The sequence below is a fragment of the Chroicocephalus ridibundus genome, chromosome 7 (assembly GCF_963924245.1).
Source record: "Chroicocephalus ridibundus chromosome 7, bChrRid1.1, whole genome shotgun sequence".
Lineage (NCBI taxonomy): Eukaryota > Metazoa > Chordata > Aves > Charadriiformes > Laridae > Chroicocephalus > Chroicocephalus ridibundus.
In genome coordinates, this window is record NC_086290.1 from 56,101,147 (window position 1) to 56,124,387 (window position 23,241).

Sequence of the window (23,241 nt, forward strand, 5' to 3'; positions counted from 1 at the left end):
AGCAGGGATCGCTTCGGCAAGGCTTTATTTTAGTTACTGCAGAAAGAAGAGGGAAATATGTCCGACCCAACAGCCGGGTAAGAGGAGGCTGAGGGGAGATATTATGGCTCTCTACAATTCCCTGAAAGGAAGGTGTAGCCAGGGGGGGTCTGGCTCTTCTCCCAAGTAAGAAGCGATAGGACAAGAGGAAATGGCCTCAAGTTGCACCAGGGGAGGTTTAGGATGGATATTAGGAAAAATTTCTTCCCCGAAAGGGTTGTCAAACACTGGAACAGGCTGCCCAGGGGAGTGGTGGAATCACCATCCCTGGAGATACTTAAAAGCTGGGCAGACGTGGTGCTGAGCAGCACGTTTTAGTGGTGGCTTTGGCAGCGTTGGGTTAATGGTTGGACTCAGTGATCTGAGAGCTCCTTTCCAACCTCAACAGTTCTGTGATTCTAAATCCAGAAACGTATCTTTCTTTTTGAGCGTTGCACAAGCAGGCTCAGCCACAGCCCGTCCCTGGGCTGCTCGCGGAGGGACAGAAGCAGAACTGAAACAAGGTGGTACCGGTCGGTGTCCCGAAGGAGATGGCAGCCGCTGCGTCAGTGCCATCTGCGAAGGAAACGACGATGAGCGAGTGAGCGGCTGCTGCCGTTAAACGAAGCCCGGGCCGGAGACTGGTGTATTTTATTTTCATTTGCAGTCGTGCAAAGCAAACTCCAACGACAGGGGGTGTGAAGAAGGGGGTGCAGTGGCTGCAGACCAGATTAGCCAGATTCCAGCAGTTTTCAGTATTACATCCTTTTATTGCACAACACAAACTTTATATCCACATTTGTCTTCTATGTATTTTAAATAAAAAACTTAACTATGTATTACCTTAACTGAGAAGCGAAACATAGTAAGAAATAATACACTGCAATATCCACAGTATTAAACATCACAACTTACTTAAAATAAAACACATTTGGAGATAATTCCAAACCCTGATCGTTAACATCCAGGCTGGATTTTCAAAGGCATTACGGGTTACAATGCATAGACACATACAATTTATAATTCAGCAAAACAAAATCCATTTATAAAAGTCACAGTGAAAGTGTAGGTAAACTTATACTAAGCTCGTGTAAGTAAAAGGAGTAAGAACTGCTGTTCTGGAAAGCAGTTTCCAGTTAAGACGACTATATACAGAAGACAGTAACAGACATAATTACCCTCTGAAATCTAGCTTATTTGCAGAAAGATAATGAAAGACTGGAGGTTTTTTCTGTTTGTGAAATGGAATTATGTTTCCGTAGCCCAAAACGCAGAACTATCCTGGGTCCTCTCTGCTGTGACTGAACAACCTAAAAACAATTCACAACCATTTATAACGAAAGAGATCAATACAGCTCCAGGGTTCAGTAACACCCATCATAACTTAAAGCCAGTGGGGTTTATAAATCATCCAGAATAAAGTAGTTATTAAATGAAGAAACTGAAAGAAATACCATGTCCCAGAGATTTGTGGTGAGTTAAGAGACCATCTTTTCGCATTCCTCGCTTTGAAGTCTTCTCTTACCTACCAGGCAGTTGCATCCCAAACTTGATTACTCTGCTTCGCCATGCAGAAAAGAAAGATCCAACGCATAAGCTGTGGCATAAAGGCCCTCAGACCTCTAAATAATGATGCTGAAATTCAAATAGTGTGAGCCCTGCAGCCACCTCACCCCTCACTGCTGCATTTCCCAGCGCAGTCCACGGCCGCTGGATTTTCCCACTGAATTCGATAAATCACAACACGACACACTTACACAGAAAACAGATGAACGCAGTCGAGCTGAGCTGGGCTAACTGGATCCTCACATAAACAGTGATGAACATTCCTCTGCCTCACCCAGCACAGGGCTGGAAATAAAACGGGAAAAACACTCTGCAGTGCCAACAATTGGCTCTGACAGGAGACTTTCCCTGCTGGCACTTCCATCATCTTCCTCATCATGTCCCCTCTCCCGGGTCATCTATAAACAAGAATGAGCAGTGAGAATAAAGCTGGGAAGGAAGGCTCCCAGGGGTTGCAAATGCCAAATGAAGCTCGAACATCATGAACTTTTAAGTATATGAGTAATTATTTTTTTTAAGAAAAAAAAGCGAAGAGATGAGAGATCCTGCACTCATCCTTCAGCTCATAGCAAGCAGCAAACAAGGCCCTCAAAGCCCAAAATCCAGGTGTTTAGCCTGAAGACATGTTACTATGAAACAGATGGAAGCCCTTAAAAGAAGTAAGGGTTTACATTTCTTAACAGTCTTTAGAAAAAAATACAGCAGAAGAGTGAAATTAAAGTGATTATGCTATAAATAAGTTTTTTTAATTAATTTATGCAGGTATTTTTGTCAGTTATAAGATTTTCATTGATTCTTTAGCAACTATCAGTCACCATATTGTAATATTAAAACAATCCCTTTAGTTTAAAGCAGGCTAAGTATTCACCTTGCAACCAGATGTGAGGGTGCAGCAGAGAGAAGTAAAACATTTCCTGCCCATGGAGTTGTACATCTTAAAGGTCAGAGGAAGGGGTGAGGATTCCAAGGGGGAATCCAGTCAGAGTCATGGTCTCACTGTGAATCTTCAGGCTGGACACCTCATCTCCTTACGCCTCTTACGCTTCATCTAGCAAACGGCGATGTGGGGGCGTGTGGCTCAGGATCTCACCGAAGTTCTCCTTCAGAGCCAGTGAGGATTGTCCCTGGGGAAATACACTGCAGAACTAATTCCCTCCCGCTTTCATTTTTGCACAAACCAGCGCATGCCCAATGCACAGGAGAGACTTGAAATAGGCTATATTCAGTTCTGGGGGCAGTGATCTGCAACCTCGCTCGGCTTCAGGTTTCACGAGGAAAACACAGATACACCGAGAACCATAAAGAAAAGGACTGGGCAACCTCTCTGTCTTTCACAATGCAGATGTTGGAACAGTCTGGCACAACACAGATTAAGGTTTAACAAAGCTATCGTTTAGAACAGTTTGAAATATCAAGACCCTTCTGATTTGCTGGGAATTTAACCATGACTTCAGCGAAGGCCGGGTTACGCGCTTATGCAAATCAGTACGTTTCTCATATGACAGAAGTCTTTGCCTTTTGCCTTCAAGGACTTGTGCCAGCCAGACCCAACCCCTGACTGCTTTGTCTCACTGCTGAAGCGACAGGCAGCCAAGCGGAGCAGAAGAACGGAGACGGCAATTGGATTAACATGGACCGATTCCCTTAATGGACTCATTGAGAATCAAGGAAGATTCTTGATTTTCCTGTAACTCTAATAGCCATTACTTTTTCATATATTGAACACCTCTGGGATCAGTGATTTTACAAAACGGGGGTAGGGGATATCTAAGGCATAAGCAGGCTTATCAGAAAACCAATGTTTAACTCAACCCTTAACTCTCGTGCTAGGTTCAGGAAAGAATATTACACAACGGAACGACAAGAACAAAACCTCAAAAATATCCACATCAACAAATTCAAGTATTTGCATATATTACATCGTGAGGTGTCTCCCAGACAGACTTCCTGAACTTAAAAAAAATCCATCTAAAGGGGCGTATGCAGAACTTTCTGCTGCAATAACTTACTGCTTTTGCTATTCAGATAACGAAGACCTGGAAACCCCCAAAACAAACCAAAGAACCCACAACCCTCATCAATGCAGAAATTGATCCCTAATTATAAGTTTGGGTTAAAATCAGCTTTAAAAAAAGAATAATCCAGCAGTCTCAAAAGAAAACACGCACCACGAGGACAAGCAAGAATCTACTAATGGCTCAAAGGTTTCCCAGATCAAAGACACACCTTCACTTTCCTCCAAGGAGGATGGAGGTTCAGCAATGAGTATTTCTGATAACTATGTAGAGTATTGTGGTATTCAAGTTAAGAAGCCTGCACCAAGTTGAAAAGTTATTTTAAGTGTTTTAAATGTTATTTTAAAATTTTTGTTGAACTCTTGAAATCAACAGTCATCAAGTGGATGCTGCACATAACTATCTTTTCATGTCATTTTTGAGTGCTTTATAAAGATGAGTACACATCCTTCCTATTTTACAAGCGTAAAACTGATGCAGAAACATTCAGTGTCCTGTGAAACTGGCCAACTTGCTTAATAAGAGACCCGATAGTAAGACCTCCCTTTGCTCCCTGTTAAAAACCACTAGATTACGCAAAGATAGAGGGGATGTTAAAAAGATTAGTCTTGTTATGTTTTTGTTCAGACACACAGCAACCTGAAAAAAAAAGCTAACAATTCTACTTTTGAAATAACTATCCCTCAACTGTCCCACTATTACCCCCAGTAGTCATAAAAAACAGAGTAATCGCTGCAATCCAGATATGCAATCTGTGCTTTGAAAACACTTGAGACTTCTTATTTAGGAAAAAAAAAAAAAATTGATTCTAACACATGTGTTCCTGTATATCAATTCGGAACCGAAAACGGCGTGTATCCTGTCTCAGAACACGAAATAAACAATGTATTTCCTTCATATTGAATGAGCTAAATGGACTGACCTGCATTGTCCTTTTAATGATCTGCAAACATGATATTCATAGCGACATTATATTGACGACCTGAGACCCGTGACTGCACGGCCAATTTGTCTACAGTGTCAGCTCGCAAACACAGAGTATTTGGGAGTGTGGGGGTGGAAAAGCAGCTATGTAAATGATCAAGTGGCAAAAAAGCTACACAGAAGTATAGAGAAACAGGTAAATATGTTCTAGCAAACCTCTAGCCTAGCCAGATACAAAGAAAAGTCCTAAAGTAAAGAAAAAAAAGCAGTATTACATAGGCATTTAGTTTAATTAGACATTTATAAAGCACTCATGATATACAAAAACATCGATCATCTTAAACATGGATTTAATAGATCAGCTACTCACATTTTTGTTGCAAACGCAGAATTTCAAAAATTACGCTATACGCCAAGAAAAGATAAGTCAATAATGTTATATAAACCAGTTATTAGATTATACTCCCCTGACATCCGCCTGCACAACTCTTCTGTTTCTGTCAAAAAACGAATACATATTAGGCAATATCATCTAAATCATTGTAAACAAAGACTGCTTAAAACAAGTGTAATCAATAACAATATTGTTAACTTGCACAGATCACAACACAGAATGTATGTGTTTAATGAAAGCATGTTGGCTCGAATCCGTGTTTTCTTTTTCAATATTGCACTTAATGTTTGCTGTCTTCTGGAGGATTTGAAGGATGAAAGCTTCAGTTAAGATGCAACTGATGCAGACCAAGATTTTACTTTTTATCTTTTTGGTTAGACAGTCTTCCTTACTTATTTACGCACTAAACAGGAAAAAGTTATAAAATATCAGTGTGTGCATATTAAGAAATAGCAAACATGATCGAAACAGGAATTTTGTCATTATAGCTTCTCTAAAATAACAATGGAAAAATTCTTAGAGCCAAACCAAAAATCATACTGTTAAATCAGACTGTGTTCCATTTCTGCAAGTAGTGCTGAAATTCAAACCAGAGTTACGTCCCATTTAAATACAAATACGGGAAGGAGCAAAGAAACACCAAATAACCCAGTAAAACTGCAATTCTCATTGTAGTCTCTAAATAAACTGATGCTGAAAATCCTGAACTTACATGTCTGAAGTGTACAGGCAGCCAAAACTTTGTAAGCCTCGGCTTTAAGATCTTACATAATTTTATTAGAAATTGTAGTTTGCAGTTTAAGATTCCCTGGGAAAAAAAATGAAGCCGGCAGAGTAGTGAAGAAACCATGCAAGCTTCCTCTTAATTTAGGGATACTTTACTAGTCTCAGTTTGCCTCAATTTTGGGTTGTCAAACACAAGCAGAACAACTCTGTGTAACACATAGGCCAATATTTAAGAAGACAATTTAAAATAACTTAAAATAAGATCCAAATGTACATAATTTCCTCCTTCCCTCCATTTCAAAATTTAAGCTCTGGACTCAAAACTCAGCACTTGACAATGACCCTCTGTCAGTAAACATTTGGAAAGAGATCATTAGAGCTATATGGCCCCACCTCAGAGAGACAATTTACTAAAAATTCCTAAATTAAATACATAGAAGTGTGACAACGCAAACAATTTGCCTCTTTTTCACAAGACAATTTGATCGTAAAGTCCTTGAATTATTCTAAAAATTACCTCAGGTAACTGAGAATTTTGATCATTGCGATTAACAGGTTTCTTAAGTGTTTTGGTCAAAAGTTTAATTAAGCAATATTCTTGGATTAACCAATCCAATGGAATGCAATATGCAAACATTTACTTTCCCTCTCTCTTTAGGATTATTTTGAGGCCACTTCAAGTGGGGTCTTTTTGAAAAATACTCAAGTTTTCTGTACCTCACAAAAGAGTAACATCTTCAGATGTTTAGATCTACCTTTCAGTTTTAGACATGAAGTAATTCAATTTCGGGATGTGGTTATTAATGTCAGAAGTGCAATAATAACCTTCTGAAAAGAACATGGTTCTGCAATGGCTGCCTCTTTCAGTGCGGAAAGAAATTTACTACCCAGGTATACTGGTTTATAATTCGAGAAGTATTTGAATATGAAGGTTGAAAATTAATTTTCCTGACACTATGCCAGGAAGGGTCAAGAAGAATGTTAAAAATGAGATTTAGTTGTCTGAAGGTGAGGCGAAAGAAGCACTTGTCTAGTATCGTCATTTGACTCTAACTCTAGAACAAAGTTTAGTATCACAGAATGTAAAAAGAGTTAGTAATAAAATAATGTACATTTAATATTCCTCTTACTTCTGCTAATAGGAACATACATATAGGGTTTTTTTGTTTACCAAAAGCCTTTGTAAAGGACCTGATTCTATAGAGCTTCTTTTTTTGTAGATACTGTAAACATTTAGAATTTCTAAGGCTAAAAACAGGCACAAGTCTTCCATGAACAGTTATTATTCCTAAAAGCATTAAGGAATATATTCCAAATCTGCTATTCCTTTTTATAACAATGGAAATAATTGAAATATAACATTATAATTCACAATGCAGATTCTTAATTAAAAAAGAAATATAGCTTAATTGTGACAACAATTAATAATATATAGGGAATACTCCTATTTTTTTTTTTTTTAAATTATCTATTACATCAAAATTACATTTCCAGAATCTCTGTGCTGGGTGTTACTCAATTTTATAAAGTGGTAAGTTTAAGTAGTGACTAAAACATTTCTAAGTGGGTAAAATTCAACCACGTTACGTCAGCATTATTAGCCCCCTGGCTTTATAATAATGCACGTGAGATCTGCAATATCTGCTTTGCAGACTACGATACTAAAGCCACATGGTAGGTGGCACCTTTTCAAAGACGTTAGACGCTCCTCTCCATCATTTCCATGAGGTGATTTTGTTTTGTGCCTCGTTAAGGTACCTGAGCCAACAGTCTTGTTGCAGGCTGGTTTTTCAAGATTTCAGAGGTTTTTCAACCTCTGTAACAGGTTCCCTTTTGCTGAGCAGCTAAGCGTTAGCCAACACTTCAGCAGACTGATTCCAATATATGTTAGCAGCAATGCATTTCCAGAGACACGTTGCAAAAATATTAAAAGCAATTGTCGTCTAGAAGTCCTTTTATCCCTGCACCGGTCTGGATAAAATAACTCACCACCAAGTAATCTTGAATTCATAGATAGGACGCTTGCAGTAATAGTGATTTATCAGGTGTTTATCACACACCCCGATACACTGATGATCCACAGTTATCCCTCTATCAGACAGGTCTGTCACAATACAGTGCAGAAGATCATAGACATCAGCTACAGCCTCCCAGGGGCCAAAAGATACATCTACTTCGCAATGATGTTCAAACAGCTTTGTCTCACTTTCACTCCTTTCAAAACGTAACGAATTGAAATGTGGGCATTCGTAGGGAGTGATGGGCATCTCTTCTTTGAAGACACAGACCTTCAATTTTGCAAATCTTGCTTTTCTCTGCATAGCTCGAAGCTTTGCTATTTCGATTATCCGTTCCAAATGATCTAAAACAAAAAAAGTTGAAAATAACTATGAAGCACCTAGTAAGAGAAAACAAATGCAATTATTTAATGTGAAAAATATTACTTCAGCACTTAACAAGTTATTCTTAACATAATATTACCAGCAACGGGAAGTATCTAGATATATAGTAATTAAATCAGTCTCAGTTATCTTGTGACTTAGTGTCTTACTATATGCCTAAATTTATTCAATTGCAGTTCCTAACGGAACAAATGCAGAGGGAGAAAATCCTTCTCATTTAATAATATGCCTTGCATGTTGTGGCCTAGATCTTGCTCCCTTTTAAGACAGCACAAAAATCCATATCCTTGGGTACAGCAGGAACAAATCTGACACAGAGACCTCGAAGATCTAACGAGCACGAAAGGTACATTAAAAACTTCTCAAATACAACGGAAATAGTTTGACTGCTGAAAGCAGATCTGAAAGCACTGTGTATACTACTTGAATCACCCTAGAAGCAGCAGTCAATACTACTTTGTTTATTTACCTTTGTAATATGGCATTAGGCCCAGGAAAGCTTGTCTAACTTTTTCTCCTTTAAGAGGCTGGATATCCTCTAGATTGTCGAGCAATGGTCCTATGGAATAATACTGTGCTTCCTTGTAAACTGACCTCACTCGCTCTCTTGGTGGCAGGTCACCAGATCGCAGAAAGTTAAGTATGTCTCTAAAAAAAGGGGCAAAAATACTATTAAGTAACAAGCTTCTACCAGAACTGCCACAGGTGAGAAAGGAGAGAAAAGGCTGGATATTCATTGTTTATACTATTGAGATAGAAATCCTTACATTTAGACAGTAACTGAAATAACCGTGAGTCATATTTCCAACATATGTTTTTAAAGGCATTTGCCACGTTCAGGTTTCCAAGTCATCGTTTCACATTCTGCTTCTGTTAATGTCAAAATTCACTCAAAACACCCCATCATATTTTCAGCAAAAAGTTCAAGGCGGAGTAACCGCCTAAAATAGAAGAGGGGACAGTATTTCATGGGAAAGAGATTGTAGTCACTGTATTTCAAATTTAGGTCTGTGACAAAATAATCATTTCCATTTTCCTGGAGAATCATATGCGTGGACATTTCATCCCACACAGAACCAGGATTCTAGCTGAATACAGGGTCCTTTTGCAAAGGAGACATTCTCTTCACAGGATCAGGGCCATATACACTTGTAATAATAATAGTAATAGAGAGAACATTTCCTCATAGTTCTTAAACAGCTAAGTGACCAGATTTTTAACAGGTAAAGAAATCACTTTATAAGCATTAAACAAGAAAACTATTATTGACCATATGAAATAAAACAAGCATTACTGCAATCTTCATTAGAATGTCAACAAATACAGCACGTGCTAACTTGGCTCTCTGTTCTAGCTACATTTTGAATTCAGATTGATAACATCACAAATTAATTGATTTTCCAACAAAGCGGCAGGCAATTCTAAATTGCCAAATGTAAAGAAACAATTATTTTCCAATAAATATAGTGGCTTAATCTATTTCTGTCCCAGATTATGGCACAATCCAAATGTGCTTTGGAAGTAATTCAACCCTTCTCTGTTGAAGAGGTTAAGTAAACGTCTACAAAGGAGAAACAAGAAATGTAAGTTAAACTGCAAAGTGTGCTTTGGGCAAAGACCTTAACCCATGAACATTAACCCATGAACACTGTTTACCTTTTCTACCAACCTCACACCAACTCAAACAGAATACTAGTAAAATCATGGTTAGTTTAATTAAAAATAAAAAAAAAGCTAAATACATAAGAAGGAATCCTGAAAGCAAAAGAATATGGCACTACCTGCAAAAATAATTAAAAAAAATATTCTTTGAGCCTTGTGCTTTTTTACCAGTTACATTATATCCTGCTTAAACACTGAAAACATCGTACTTTCTAGATTTAAGAAACCCAGATGCATTCCTTCCCTTCCCTCTTTATCATACATACTGTAATATCAATTAAAAAACAGTGTTGTACAAAAGAGCCTCCTATGAAAAGCAATGACAAATACATTCTTTTTTAAAACATCAAAACAACTTGATACCTTTAAAGGAGATACTCTAGAGACAACGCACAAATTCAAAACATTACCTGTTTTTCTTTTCCCATTGTAAAACTTAGGCCCTTAAGAGTAAAACAAATAGTTTTTTAATTGAAGTACACTCCTCTCTTGAGATGTTTTGAAGGCATGGATGCCAGTCGGTCACATTTACCTACCACACAAATATGATTTAACTATAAGGAAAAAAAGTTAAAACTTATTTTCCTTTAAAAATAATCTTTTTCAGTAACAAGTTTTAAAGCATACTACTGAGGACACTGTACCTACCCAAAGTAGGTTCCATCTCTGTCAATAAAGTATCTGCCTTCAGCATCTGTTGGAATATAGTGTCTTCCACTGAACATAGCCGCCAACATTGTGTCCTCATAACGTCGCAGTGTTGACAGTCTTGTTGTAAAATACATGCCTCCTACGTTTAGTGGAACAACTTCTGGAAACTGCAAAAGCAACCACATCATCAGAAATGAGCCTCTAGCCCTTTGCAGACATGTTCAGGCCAAACGGGTTACAACTTCCAGCAGACACAGCATACAATCTTTGCCACTCTGACTTAACTTGGTCCAACAAATCCTTCTTTCCTGGCCTGTTGCCTCAAGACAGTGAGGTTCAAGGGTTAAAAACCTGAATACTTTGGCTGGCTTCTGGGTGCAATCAGTGAATGTTTTAATTTTATTTGGAAACCTAAAAGAGCAGTAATCACTTAGCTTTAATACCAGATATTCATTAAAAGCGTGAATGCCTCCTCTCGGCTCTTTTGGGGACAGAAAAAACAAAACAAAACCAACCCTCCCTCCCCCTTCAACACAAACAAACAAGGTAGGAAATCTCAGGGCAAGGTTGGGACTTGCACTCAGATGCTACTCTGCTGGTTCCTTTACACTACACTACTATACACTGAAAAAAACACTGGTTCTGTATTTACGTTAGGTTTATAGCAGGCCTACCATCTTAGTATCACACTGTAAGATGCGTAATGTTAGTATCACACCTCAGCACCAGAACAACACTTCCTTGTTTTTGTAAAGTCCAAGCATGGATAGAAATTCTGAGTAACGCTGTCAAGCTACTGAAGTAAAATTCACGAGACTTAGTTTTATTCAACCATTCAGCTACCAATGGAAATGGAACTGGATATCCATAAATACTCCAACAAAGAAATCCTGAATTCTTTGGCACCTGAGCAGTACGTGCTGCAATAACTGGACGTTATCAGATGAACAGTACCAGAGAGCTCTTACCTGCTGAGGCAGCAGAGGTAGTGCTTGTCCTGCCTGGGTTGCAGTAGGAGTGGCTGGCTCTTGGAAATCATCCTCTGCATCTGAGCTCGACATGGCATCATCCGGGTTTCCACTCACTTTGTTCTGCCCCGTAACTACCACCATCCCTCTGGCTCTCGTAAGCAGGTCTGCTGGGTAGGCAGCCGTGGCAATGCTAAATGGGAAACAAGACCCAAATTACTTAGGCACTCTCCCCACCAGCTGCAGAAGATCACGTGGCAGGCAAGGCACGTAACTCCCCGGCTTTACACAGATCATTTACAATGGCATTTTTATTGCTGGGAAATGAATCACAGCGAGGATGACTATTGTGCTGAGAAACAAACTCAGGGAGGACTGTCTCTGCAGGAATGCAGTTTGCAGAGCTGTACCAAGGTCCAACAGTCACAGAGCCCCTGCCAGTGGCTGGGTAAGAGACCGGCGTCCATTGGCTGTGCGGTACAGTGCGTGATTGGCTCCGCCACGCTTTTGCAGCAAAATGTCATTTGCTGGGTGAATTTGGGTGGCTGCTGTTCCACCCCGTCCATCGCAATAGGCCATCTGGAGAAACGCATCCTGAAATGCAGGCTCTCATTGGCCGCGCGCGCTGTGCAACACCCCGCACTCCTGCTCCCAACCAAGCTCCCAGTCTGTCACCTTCAGCTGCAAAAGCGGCTCAGAGCCTGCTGTGCACAATGACAGGCACCGTAAAGGCTCTCTGCTCAGTTCTAGTGTTTCCTGTCAAAGGAGAAAATTGAGCTTTCTAACCAGACAGAGAAAACAGACAGTTTCCTGCCCACTGCATCGCCTCACACTGTACACAAATGCACACATCGGATATGCATGTATTTAACTCCTCATACTATATTGTGCATTTACTGATTATTATCCATTTCCCTTCCTGCACAGAAAAAAATGCACAGCAACATCAACTACACTGCTTTCACAGTCCATCTTCAACCAGAGGATGGGACAGACTAACAATAAGCTGCGTTATAAAAATAATAATCGAAAGTGCAGAGTAGGAAAGACTAGAAACCCTGCTGTTCTCTTTACACTGCATTTTTACGTGAAAAGTACCTCTGTTTCCAGGATTGCTCTGGTGTCTCCAGTGGCATCACAACATCCTAACAAAGAAACTGAACTACTGGAGGTTTTATCCAGCTCTCTAACCCTGCAAGCTGCTTGTCTCACATTGCTATACATTTCAAAAAGAGAAGGAATATTTGCACAAGCACATCAGGTACATTTATTTACTGACTAAATAAATGTTTCATAAGGGCTGCTTCCAATCAAAATCAACAAGCAGAAATGACATAAGATTTTAATAGCCATGATTAATTATTCTGTCTTACTAATTCTGCTAATACAGTCATTATGCACATTGTCAGGCTATCTGTATATCTCAGCTCTTAAAGGAAACGCTGCAAGTTCAAAATGAACCCAGGCTGGAATGGCTCCTGGCCAAAACATGCTCTTTAGAGAGCTAATCAGATCAAAACCTCCACGCTCTGTGGGAGTGTACATAGTCTTCGTTCACCAAAATTTGGAGGTGAATTCCAGATCCTGTTAATAACCTAATAAACCTAGATAAGTAGGTACCGTGATGTTTCAAAAATTTATTTTTAAACTGCAGCTTATTAAGAGGTCTGTCTCAGCTCAAGACAAGTATTTAACTTCTCTTCTCTACAGTTCAAAAGATGGACTTTCACTTCATAATCATTTTTCCACCACAGTACAATGCATAAGGCAGGAAAATAAGGAAGGACTTCTCAATGTCCACACCCTATTAGCAATTTTAATATTTGTCCTGAAACAACATCTATTTTGACATCACGAATTATCAAAACAAGTCAACTATGCCTCACAGATAAAGAACATATACACCGTAAATGAAAGATTGTTCTGGTGGGGTCTCCTTTAAGGAGGTAAAAAAATTACCATCAAGAAGCAGTTTGCAGAAGCTTAATTTATAAGATGTATAGTCAAAATTGAGTGTGAGGCTGTATTTACTGTCAATGTATTATTTATAATGCCATTACTTGAAACCAGTGCTTTGATTGCTGTATTTCCAGTTCTCTTAAGACTATTCAAAAGAACTCAAGACTGACCAAAACCGCATTCTTTAATTGTCCAAATTTTTCAAGAATGTCCCATAGCTTCCATGTAAATGGATCATATACTCTGAATAAACAAAATTCAGCTTCATTAAGCATATCAGAATCGCGGACCACAGAACGTGTTATGGGTAAGTTCATCCATTTGGCACTGTACCAAAAAGGCCCTCTTTCCCAGCAATAGAAGAAAAAGGAATTAAGGTTGAAGAAAAAGGAATTATTCTTCCTCTTTCATAATCCCCCTTCAACGTGACACCATGGTTTAGGAAAAAACATGAGAGAGAATAAGTTAATTATGTCACATTCATGAATAATAAGCTTCTTTTCTATTGGAATGTTCACACAAAGCAATCTCCTGGATAGTGACGTTTAGCGTATAAGATCTCAGCCCATAATTAGTCCAGGATTTCAAGAATAAGATTAGTGGCAGTAAAATGAAGAGATTGATCATTGACACGTCTAACCTGTTTTTTGACGTTCATTAAAAGGTAAGAGAAGTTCCTCTCTAGGTTTGCTTCACTTCCTGTTCATCCACAGAGACAGCGTAGTGAAACAGCAGTATGCTGACTGGAACACAGAGCCTTCCTGCAAGAAAAACATACGCTCATCACTGGTCAGTTTTCTGGCATGCAATCTTCTGCATTTTGGTTTTCTGCATTTTGGTTCTCTTCGCTTCATGGGGAATATGCATCCATCTGAATACCCTTGCCACTTCAAGCATACGCAATAATTAACTAGGCACAAAAATATTTCTCTGTTAAATCTCACATTAAAGTTACAGGATTTGTTTTGCTTATTTAAACTAAGTGCATCCATTTAATTTTCAAATACGTCTTAGGCCAGATCAACAGATAATTAATGAGAAAACATCACCAATCAGCAAAATTATTTCTAAATCAAATACTTAATTGAACCATACATCAGCACAATCCAGCTCTACCAGAAATACCTCCTTCCAGTTGACAAGCTGCTCCCTGTCATTTAAAAGGCAGAGATTACTTCCCGGAGCTTTGTTATCAACAGTTCAGATACTGTCTCACACACGCACCCCAAAGCAAGCTTACTAAATGAAATGGACCTGGAAGTTTTGCTTCGTTCCCTAGAGAATGATGGCAACCCTAGAGCTGCATTGAGTTTTACTTGATGTTGAGATTCAAAAAAGCTTTTCAAGGCTCTGCTGTTCCCTCAACTTTTCTGTTTCCTTTTAAACAACTTTTCTTAAATACTTTCTAAGGTTACACCGGTGTTGGCAAAGGTACACACCTATAAAAAAGTAACATAATGATTACATGGTCAAACTATTATCAAGGTACTGATGTATGAGTCCACCATAGGAGACCTACACAAACTACTATTCAAAACCAACTGATTGGAATGTGTTTGTTTTGGGGAAATACCAACCAGATTGCTAGGAAGGCTCTCCCTTTTCAAGAGAAACTGAGTCCCTGTGAGGACGCAGAATAAGACGTGACTTAGCAGTGTCTCTACCACAGCATTCTTCAAGAGACTCAGATGCATGAATAAAGCAGAAAAGATGGGACATCCAGTTAATTCTAATGAATCTGTGTCAGAATAGCGAAGAAACATCCTGAAAAAGGGCAGGGATCCCTGGGCTGCAGGGAAACTGTATTATACATTTGACTGTAAAATTCTGGACATACTCAGCGCCTCTAGTCATTAGCAAAGAACAACGCAGAGTATGATGAAGGGATAGCGTAACTCAACTTCTGCATCAGAGAGCAAAGACGTGCCATACAGGAGGATACGATGGGAAACCTCATCACCACAGTCACCTTCTCGGGTAGGAACAGGGCAGCGGGGAGGCCGAACGACCAGCAGGTAACAGTCACCCGCTCTGTACTGCCTGGCAGCAACAACTTTTTTTTTTTTTTTTTTTTTACACAGAATTTCACAGCACGGACAAGCTTTTATGAGCTTCAAGCTGCTTTCCAGTTTCACCACCGTGAAGCGTGGAGGCACCGCTGGGGCAGCACAGGCCCCCAAGAGAGATCGGAAACCGAGCCAGACGCATGGGTAAGCCAGGTGTCTGGCAAATTAAATATTAATTAGACAAATAAATATTAACTGCCACTTGGCACCCTTCTAGGGCCTTCTAAACAGCCTAAACGCTAACGGAGTTCACCAGAAAGCGCCTGCAGATGCGGGAGTTGTCTTTCCGTGGTGTGAGGGGGGCAGGCCGGGGTCCTGCCGCCACCTCGCCGGCGGCCCTGGGCCGGGCAGCGGCTCCCCTCAGCGGCCGCTGCAAACCGGCCTTCTCCGACCGCCCCACCCACGCCCCCCGCTTCCCCCGGCCGCGGGGTTTTCCCGCCCCTCACCTGACAGGGCGCCGGTGAACGGGCTCATGCCCCCTGCCGGGCCGCGGGGGAAGCGCCTGCCGCTGCCGCCGCGTCTGCCGCGCCCGGCCCGCCGCCGTGCCGCCCGCCAGCCGCCACATCTGCCGACGGAGGGAAAAAGGGCTGTGGCGGGGGGCGGCGCCCCGGCCGCCCAGGAGAGGAGCAGCGGGCCCGCCCGCCCTCACCGGCTGCCCGCTGCCCGCTGCGGAGCGGCGGGGAGCGGGAGCGGCCGCCGCGCCCCCGCGTCACGTAGGGCCCATCCGGGTCCCGCGCGGGCGGGGCCGCGGAGCGGGACTGTCCCCTCACGGGGAGCGCTGCTGCGCCGCTCACACAGCCACGGCCGGGCCTTGGTTTGGGGTTTTTTTCCTCGTTTTTGCTCATCCGTGAGGGAAAACATCCCGTAACCCGTCGATTAATTACCGCTGCCGGTACCTCGCTGCCCTCCACCGGGGCCGGTCCCGGGACAAGGCGGCCCGTCCCGGGGGAAGGCGAGGGGCGGCACCGCCCGCCGCCGGCACTAGGGGATGCTGCGGGCCCGCTTTTGCCAGCAACGGTATTCTCATGGTCGGTAAGAAATGGGTAAATCGGTACCAAACTGTGAAATTAACTTATTTTCCTGAACGCACTTAAGCGCCTGCGTTCACTGTTGGTTTTACAAATAGACGTTAATGATTCTATGATCTCAAAATGGAGTTGTAACAACAAAAGAAACAGAAGAAAACCAAAACTGTTTCAAATCCTAAAAGGCAGACTTTGTAGAAGCACAAGCATTTTGGAAAGTGGATTTCTTCTCTTAAAAAAATAAGAGATTTCTTTTCTGGAAGAATTGATTTCTTCTCTTACAACTGGTGGAGAAAGCTGAGGGCACCTTCAGTATGCCAAGAACCACTGAAGTGATAAAAAAAAAAAAAGACAAAAACCATCCCAAAAATCCCTTACTTGAATAATCACGTTCCACTGACTGACAGATGCTCAAAGCTTTAGGATACAAGTTTTCTGGCAGTGTCCAGAAGCAGTTTCACCCTTTTTGGTTTTGAGGAACAAATTCAGTAGACTAAAAATTACCTACTTTTTGCTGCATTAAACAAATCTCACATTACTCTTTTCTACCTCTCAGTAGGATACTCTTACTTTTTCCTCACCACCCAGCTCTTAGAAACAAGCAAAATGCATTCAACTGCAAATTTCAAAGAGAGATCCAAACCCAGGCCATTAGGTCGTACCTTCCATCAATACTTTGAATTATTTAAATCTTAACTGAGCCAAGACATTAATAATAATAATAATAAATCACATTTAAAGCATTTATTTTGAAAAATAAAATACAAAAGATCATTGAATTGTAATTGTACATGTAATTTATCAACTTTTTTTTTTAAATAAAAGATATTTAACAATTTCCACATGTGAATAAAACAAACAACTGTTCCACCAAAAATCTTTTAGGACAAGCACAGACCACTCTTTTGAAAGCTTCATACATTTAAAACCAAACTGCTATAGGAAAAAAAAAAAAAAAATCTTTGAAGATGGAGTTTTGTAATTAAGACAGAATAGCAATTTTGGAGACAGGCATTGCTTTGCGCTTTTTAAAACCTTAAAAAAAATACTTGTGCGAATGTAATACAATTCTACATTAACATCAGTGATTTTTTGCTTTTGTGGGTTTTTTTTGTTTTTAAACAGGTTTACATGCGCTCACAACAGCAAAATTTTGAACAAAAACAGTATGAAAGAAATGGGGGAGAAGATTCTGAAAAAAGCAGGCCATGAGCAGTACACCTCACTGATCTCAGCAGGACAGTCCTTGTAAGATCGTTTCCATCGAAAAGGCAGCAGTCTTTTTTCTAAAGAAAAAGAAAAATTAAGTTATGTTTGAGCTTTCAGTGTAACATTCTGGTTTTATCCTTGACAACGTCTTGTAAATACATATTTGTAAATGCACAAATACATCTTGTAAATGCATAATTAATCTTATCTCAGTAGGTGAAAAGTCACTGCCAAGACTAACCACAGCCCTGAAAACTTCCTGTAAGGAATGTGGCTGCTTTTTCTGCCGTTTATCGGTAGAGTTACTTCTTGGAGCATATTTAGATGTAAGAAAAAAATACCTCTGAATTTCCACTTACATTCAGAATCCTGGTGGAAGTGGGCTGCATTTACATGCTGGAAGTGTCTCTTTCATTACAATGTACCAGTGATAGTTACTGCTGGGAAATTAACAGTTTGGTTTCTCAGAAACTGGACAGCAGCTTTAGACAGAAATATTGTAGCTTTAAATACATTTTTCCAAGAGCTAAGTGGCAACATGAAGTAGATGTTTTAGTCGTTTTAACATTGACTACATGAAAAGATTATGGTTTCTCTATCGATTTCAGAATAAAGGCCAGCGATTAACCTTTTGAAAACTTTTATATCCATTATTTCTAATTGGTATGATGCTTTCTGGCTATATTTAGGGCTATAGAGCGTGCTATATTTATGGCCACTTAATAAATATCTAGAGCGAGTGTATTTGTATATGGCATGTGGCTTTTGGCTATATTTAAACTGGATGCATTTTGCCATCTTTTGTTGTCAAGCTAGAACATTTGATAACGCGGTTCGCAAGAAAAAAAATCCTGGAATAATACAGTAAATCGTGCACCGTTCATTTGTTAACTAGTCTGGAATTTACTGAGTTCCCTGCACAATCTTGCCATTGTTCATTCAACAACTAAAATGCAGTTTATTGAAAATACTGGCTATGGAACATATTAAAAGCAAATTCTACAAATCAGCTCATCTTTAGCAGTTTCCTCTATCTAGAAAGGGCAATTGACTTAAAAAAACAAAAGACAAAGGCGATTAAGAGTCATCTTTAAAGCTTCGCTGTTTTGTTACAATGAGGACCTGAATCTGTTGTGCAAATATGCCGTCGTACTGAAACACACACAAATATGAAAACGAACAAGAAACTCTGCTAAAGAATGCCAGGATGAGTAGTGGTAGTTTTATGTGTTCCTTTCTATTTCAAGCTCTAAAATAGTGCTGACAATCCAATAGCATAGCAAATACAGCAAACTCTGATGAGCCATGTAGAGCTGCACTGTGAGTCTTAAAGCACGTGAAGCTATGCCTTTGTAGCTCTTACCACTAGGATTGACCTCAATGTGATTTTTACCAATTCTGAATCAAGATCTGTATCATCATATTTTTATTACCCGAAATCTCACATGGAGTTACGTAAGCTTAAAAAAAAGACCTTAACTAAACCAAGAAGAGCAGGTGATCAGGACTGCACGCTCTTTTATTACCTTCTGTGCAAGAAATATCCATTGTATCTTCTATTCCATAGGTTCAGTCTGTCAAGTAAATAATTAAAATGAAATTAGCTATTTTACATTAGAGGAAAAGATACCATTATCAGCACCAGTGTTTGTACTCAAAACCAACTAGCTGTATACTTACATTATGTTAATTTCACCTTTAGTATAATACTAAAGGAGAACACTATCAGCATCAATTTCAACTCCAGCATCAGTTTTTATGGTTTAAGCAATATTCTCTTACTATTTCACAAAGCTTATTTTTGTTTTTTAGATGATCTTTCTTTACTTTGGATAAGTCTGCTCAGAGTTTGGCAAATAATGTAATCATACCGTGCTAACTGTATAAATCCACCTCCTGAAATTTAGCAGAGTCTCATTTGAAACCTCCCTGTCTGTCGTATGGATTGAAAGAGGACATTTACTAGAAATAGGGGACCAAGTTCTTTTGATGTATCACAAGATAATTGGAATATACAGATGGCATAATTTAACTAACAGATACTGTAGGCAATCAAGGATCATTTGTTAGATAAATGCAGATCAAGGATAATTTATTTTGCTAGCACACTGTCTATACAGTGTGTCAAACTTTAAAGACAGCTCATCTCCCTGCATTTTCCAGAATTCCTTATCAGCACTATTTAATTTCCTTCCATTCTGACACACTCTATGCCTGCAGCCATATATGCTGCAACTGTATCTGTATGGTTGTAGATAATCGTGAAATAACCACAGTAATTGCGTTTGAAAGCATTAGAAGTAACTACAGCACACTTTCTCCATACAATTTGCTGACAAGAACTTTTAAGCAGCACACATTTCAAGAGTTGTCTTGCCGCTAAGCTGCAGAGACATTTTGGCCAGCAGTTGAGAGTGAACAATGCTGTGAGCAACAGCACACGTAGCTGCGTGATGCCAGGTTCTTAATGGTTTTCTATTAGCTGAGCACAACTCGCAAAGCATGAGCACTAACTGTTCCAAGGGTGAGAGCAGGCAAACATCCAGTAAGAGAGCAAAGCCCACATTAGAGATCACAGAGATTTATCAGAAAGGTTTGGTGTCCACAGCAAAAAGTTATATTCTGAAAACACGAAACAGACACTACGGCTATTTGACTTTACTGATCCATGTTCATTTTATCTTGCCACGAGACTTCCTTTCTACTGTCTTCTTTGGCTGGAACAAAAGAAACCAGTTTTCCTTTTTAATCAATTAATTTTCGTTTGAATGAATGGAATAAGTCAAAATGCTTTGTTTGCATGTGGCAGATTCTCCCGTATATTCCTCAACCTCTGTATCTAACAAAGTCACAATCACAGAGCCCTTTCCTACTGTTGGGGATACAAAGCCAAGAAAGCTTGTGCCCATTAGTTGTGTTTTTCTTCTTCTAAAAGTAAAGACACTGCAAATTATTTTACTTTTGATAGGCTACTTACACCCTAAATAAACTTCTGTACTGTATGTATCATTAAGGACGGGGAATTGAGTAGAAATCTAAACCAATGCAAGCAGAGATACACAATTCTGGAGGCAGTGTCCCTAAAAATGCTTTCTCTCCAAATTCTGCAACGCTTTGCTCCTGCGTGTGCAGGAAGAATTGAAAAACCCCAAGTATTTTTCTAGCTCACTTTACTTGAACACACCCTGAGACAGTAACAGCGATGAGCCACTTCTTGTTTTTCTATCAAAGCACAACGTAGAGAGCACTTTAAATGAAATTTAGACATTTACCATCAATTATACGGCCTCCAACACTGGTATTTTTTATGGAGCCTAGTTGACCAGCTCTTACCCAAGAAAACAAAAACAATTGCTACACGTTCTACTGATTTTATAGAAAATATTTAACTTAAGCAATAAAATACAAATATTTTTGTTATTTCTCTGATAAAGGTGAATTAAATTATTTGCTGCTTGTCTAGAGCATGTGCTCTGATTTTTCATTGCTAGATTAGCAGATCTTCAATCTGCAAGGCTATGGGAGGGAGAATTAATTTCACTACACATTGGAAAGGAAAAAAATAACCCCCCCCACAGAGAGGAGCCCTTCAAGCTGCTGACAGGGAGCACTCCAAAGGCAGCTCCATGGGACGAGTCCATCTTGTCTGCTCCGTTTCCTTCAACGGACACAGAAGAGCTGCCCAGCAGGAGGGGATGGTGTCTCCCAAACTGAGCTCCCAACAGGCTAGTGGTTTCAGCCCAAACCCTTCTCATCATGTCTACATGGGGAAGGGACATGAGGTTGGAAGCACACCTCACTCACATATGGGGGCAAGGTACCAAGACATCCTGAGACCCCCACGATAAAGATTTTGCTTTTTCAGCTGCTATTGCAAAGGTTAGGTCCCTTAGGGAGCTGATGACAATTAATAGAATTTGAAGGGTATCAGATTATGATTTCTCAGTAAAATCTGGAATTCGATAGCTCACTCGATTATTAAATCAACACACCAACACTATCTGTGGCTGAACTGGTTTTGTTTGTTTTGTCTGACACAGTACTATTTCTTTCTAAAAATACCTCATTACTTATCTCTGCTGTCTGTACTGTACTTGCTTTAAATCTTTCCATGCAAGGCAACGAAGGATAAAGCTTCTCTACAAGTAACAAACTTTGCCATTTGGGCAACACAAAGAGAGCCAACTTTCTTTGAGTTTCACAGCAACATTCAGTCAGCTCAGGTTTACAAGCACCGTACTATTAACACTGGAGTTACACGTGCACTCAGAAGAGGCTTGGGACTGCTGCATCACTGGTGATCCAATCTCACAGACAAGCTATTCTTTTATCTCTAGTCAGCTGTTCTCTTATGATCTAACAGAAAATCAAATTTACGAAGAAGTGGTTTATAAAGACTGGTTGCATACTAACTTGCCGCAACACCCGCAAAAAGAAAACTAATCCAGTACTGTACCTGGGGCACTTCTTTAAGAAAGTCAGGAAGCTGAAATTCACCTTTGTAGACCTGGAAAAACAAAAAACAATATATTGCTCATTTCTATTTTATAGTTAAGAAGCTTGACAAATGTCACAATGCAACATCTTCTGATGCGTCAGAGTATTCATTATGTACAAAATACATACCATTCACACAAACAGAAGTATCACACTTGAACAACTGATCCCATCTTACTATGCTGTCAGAGGAAAGTTCTGTTTTGTCCTAGTTCATCGAGACAATGCGCCTACAGTCAAAGTGTGAAAATGCTAACTTAGGCTTCCATGTTGTTAAAATGGTCAACACAAGAGCGTCAGCATCTCCTTCTACCCTGTTTTACACATATCTATCCCTTTATTCTACATATCTAGCTGGTGTAATTTCCAGGTAACAGGAAGGTTTGTACGTTTGCTTTAATCCTTAAAGATAGACAGATACCATTATAATACGTGCAGATATACTACTAGCAATTTTCCCCAAGTATGCTGTGTCAGACCTTGACTCACTTAGCAAACACGCTGCATGAGATCAGACACCCAACTCCTTCCCCCACAGGCTGGATGTAACCACACACCTAAAATCACCAGCTCCTGGAGGGAGAACACAGGGTTGGATAAGGCTTAAGATCTCCTTTCTTATTTTCACACCATTTAGGCATTAATTTGCTTTTCATTTACAGAAACGTAAAAAAAAATAAAAATTCTAAAAAATTCAGTGGGATAATCCTTTCTTATTTGGACTAGATGATTGTTGTGGGTCCCTTTGAACTGGAATAGCCTATTCTATACTATTAATAGCTTTATACACACATACAGAAGAGCTCCACTTACTAGTAGGGCTGTCACAAAGTTAGTCAGCATCTCTTATGATAATGAATTTCTACAACTGCAGCCCCATTACCAGCCTGAATTCATGAGACTTTGTCATTGCTGCGATTTCCAATTTTTCAGAATTAATATTATGCTCTAAAACAGCACTGTTTGGAGAAAGAGCAAGCAATAAATATCCTCAAACATACCAACAGCCACACCAAACAAGTGTTTCCACTATCTGCCAATTAGGAAATAAATTGGCAACATACTGTCTTCCCTCTAGAGAATACTATTTAGAAGCTGTTTGCTTCTGAGATTCAACTGGAATACATTCCAAAGCGGGGGGAGAGATTCTGTTTTGTTT

General features: G+C 39.8%; 2 protein-coding genes across 12 annotated transcripts in view; both read right to left on the reverse strand.

The window, feature by feature from the left end:
* Positions 1–94: 94 nt before the first annotated feature.
* Positions 95–16,053, reverse strand: KCTD7 (potassium channel tetramerization domain containing 7). 2 transcript variants are annotated; one of them, XR_010072080.1, is made up of 7 exons: positions 15,798–16,053; positions 13,926–14,046; positions 11,327–11,519; positions 10,356–10,525; positions 8,515–8,693; positions 2,453–8,005; positions 96–1,982 (listed from the first exon to the last, which is right to left on the reverse strand). XR_010072080.1 is itself a non-coding variant. In XM_063342237.1 (6 exons), exons 3-6 carry the CDS (start codon positions 11,468–11,470, stop codon positions 7,629–7,631), a joined length of 870 nt encoding a protein of 289 aa, XP_063198307.1. In that variant the 5' UTR covers positions 11,471–11,519; positions 13,926–14,046; positions 15,798–16,053; the 3' UTR covers positions 95–7,628. The 2 variants fall into 2 exon arrangements, 1 of the variants encoding a protein (XP_063198307.1); XM_063342237.1 differs by having other exon boundaries at positions 95–8,005.
* Positions 16,054–19,111: 3,058 nt separating this feature from the next.
* TPST1 (tyrosylprotein sulfotransferase 1) overlaps positions 19,112–23,241 on the reverse strand; it is a 39,196-nt gene continuing 35,066 nt past the window's right edge. For 8 of the 10 annotated variants that reach the window (XM_063341641.1, XM_063341635.1, XM_063341643.1 and 5 more), the window contains 3 exons: positions 22,042–22,092; positions 20,227–20,302; positions 19,112–19,159 (listed from right to left, as the gene is read on the reverse strand). In XM_063341641.1, the coding sequence (XP_063197711.1) occupies positions 20,258–20,302; positions 22,042–22,092 (96 nt within the window). In that variant the 3' untranslated portion in view covers positions 19,112–19,159; positions 20,227–20,257. The remainder of the gene's footprint in view (positions 19,160–20,226; positions 20,303–22,041; positions 22,093–23,241) is intronic. The other 2 variants (XM_063341637.1, XM_063341642.1) reach the window with 2 other exon arrangements.

What these genes read in the sequence shown, in the direction of transcription:
- KCTD7 (XM_063342237.1), bottom strand. Translation starts at nt 11,470, where the DNA reads ATGGTGGTAGTTACGGGGCAGAACAAAGTGAGTGGAAACCCGGATGAT. An exon ending in TACCTCTGCTGCCTCAGCAG is followed by an intron (nt 10,526 to 11,326) that starts GTAAGAGCTCTC and finishes TTGCTTTTGCAG; the next exon opens with TTTCCAGAAGTTGTTCCACT. An exon ending in AGAGATGGAACCTACTTTGG is followed by an intron (nt 8,694 to 10,355) that starts GTAGGTACAGTG and finishes CCCTTTTTTTAG; the next exon opens with AGACATACTTAACTTTCTGC.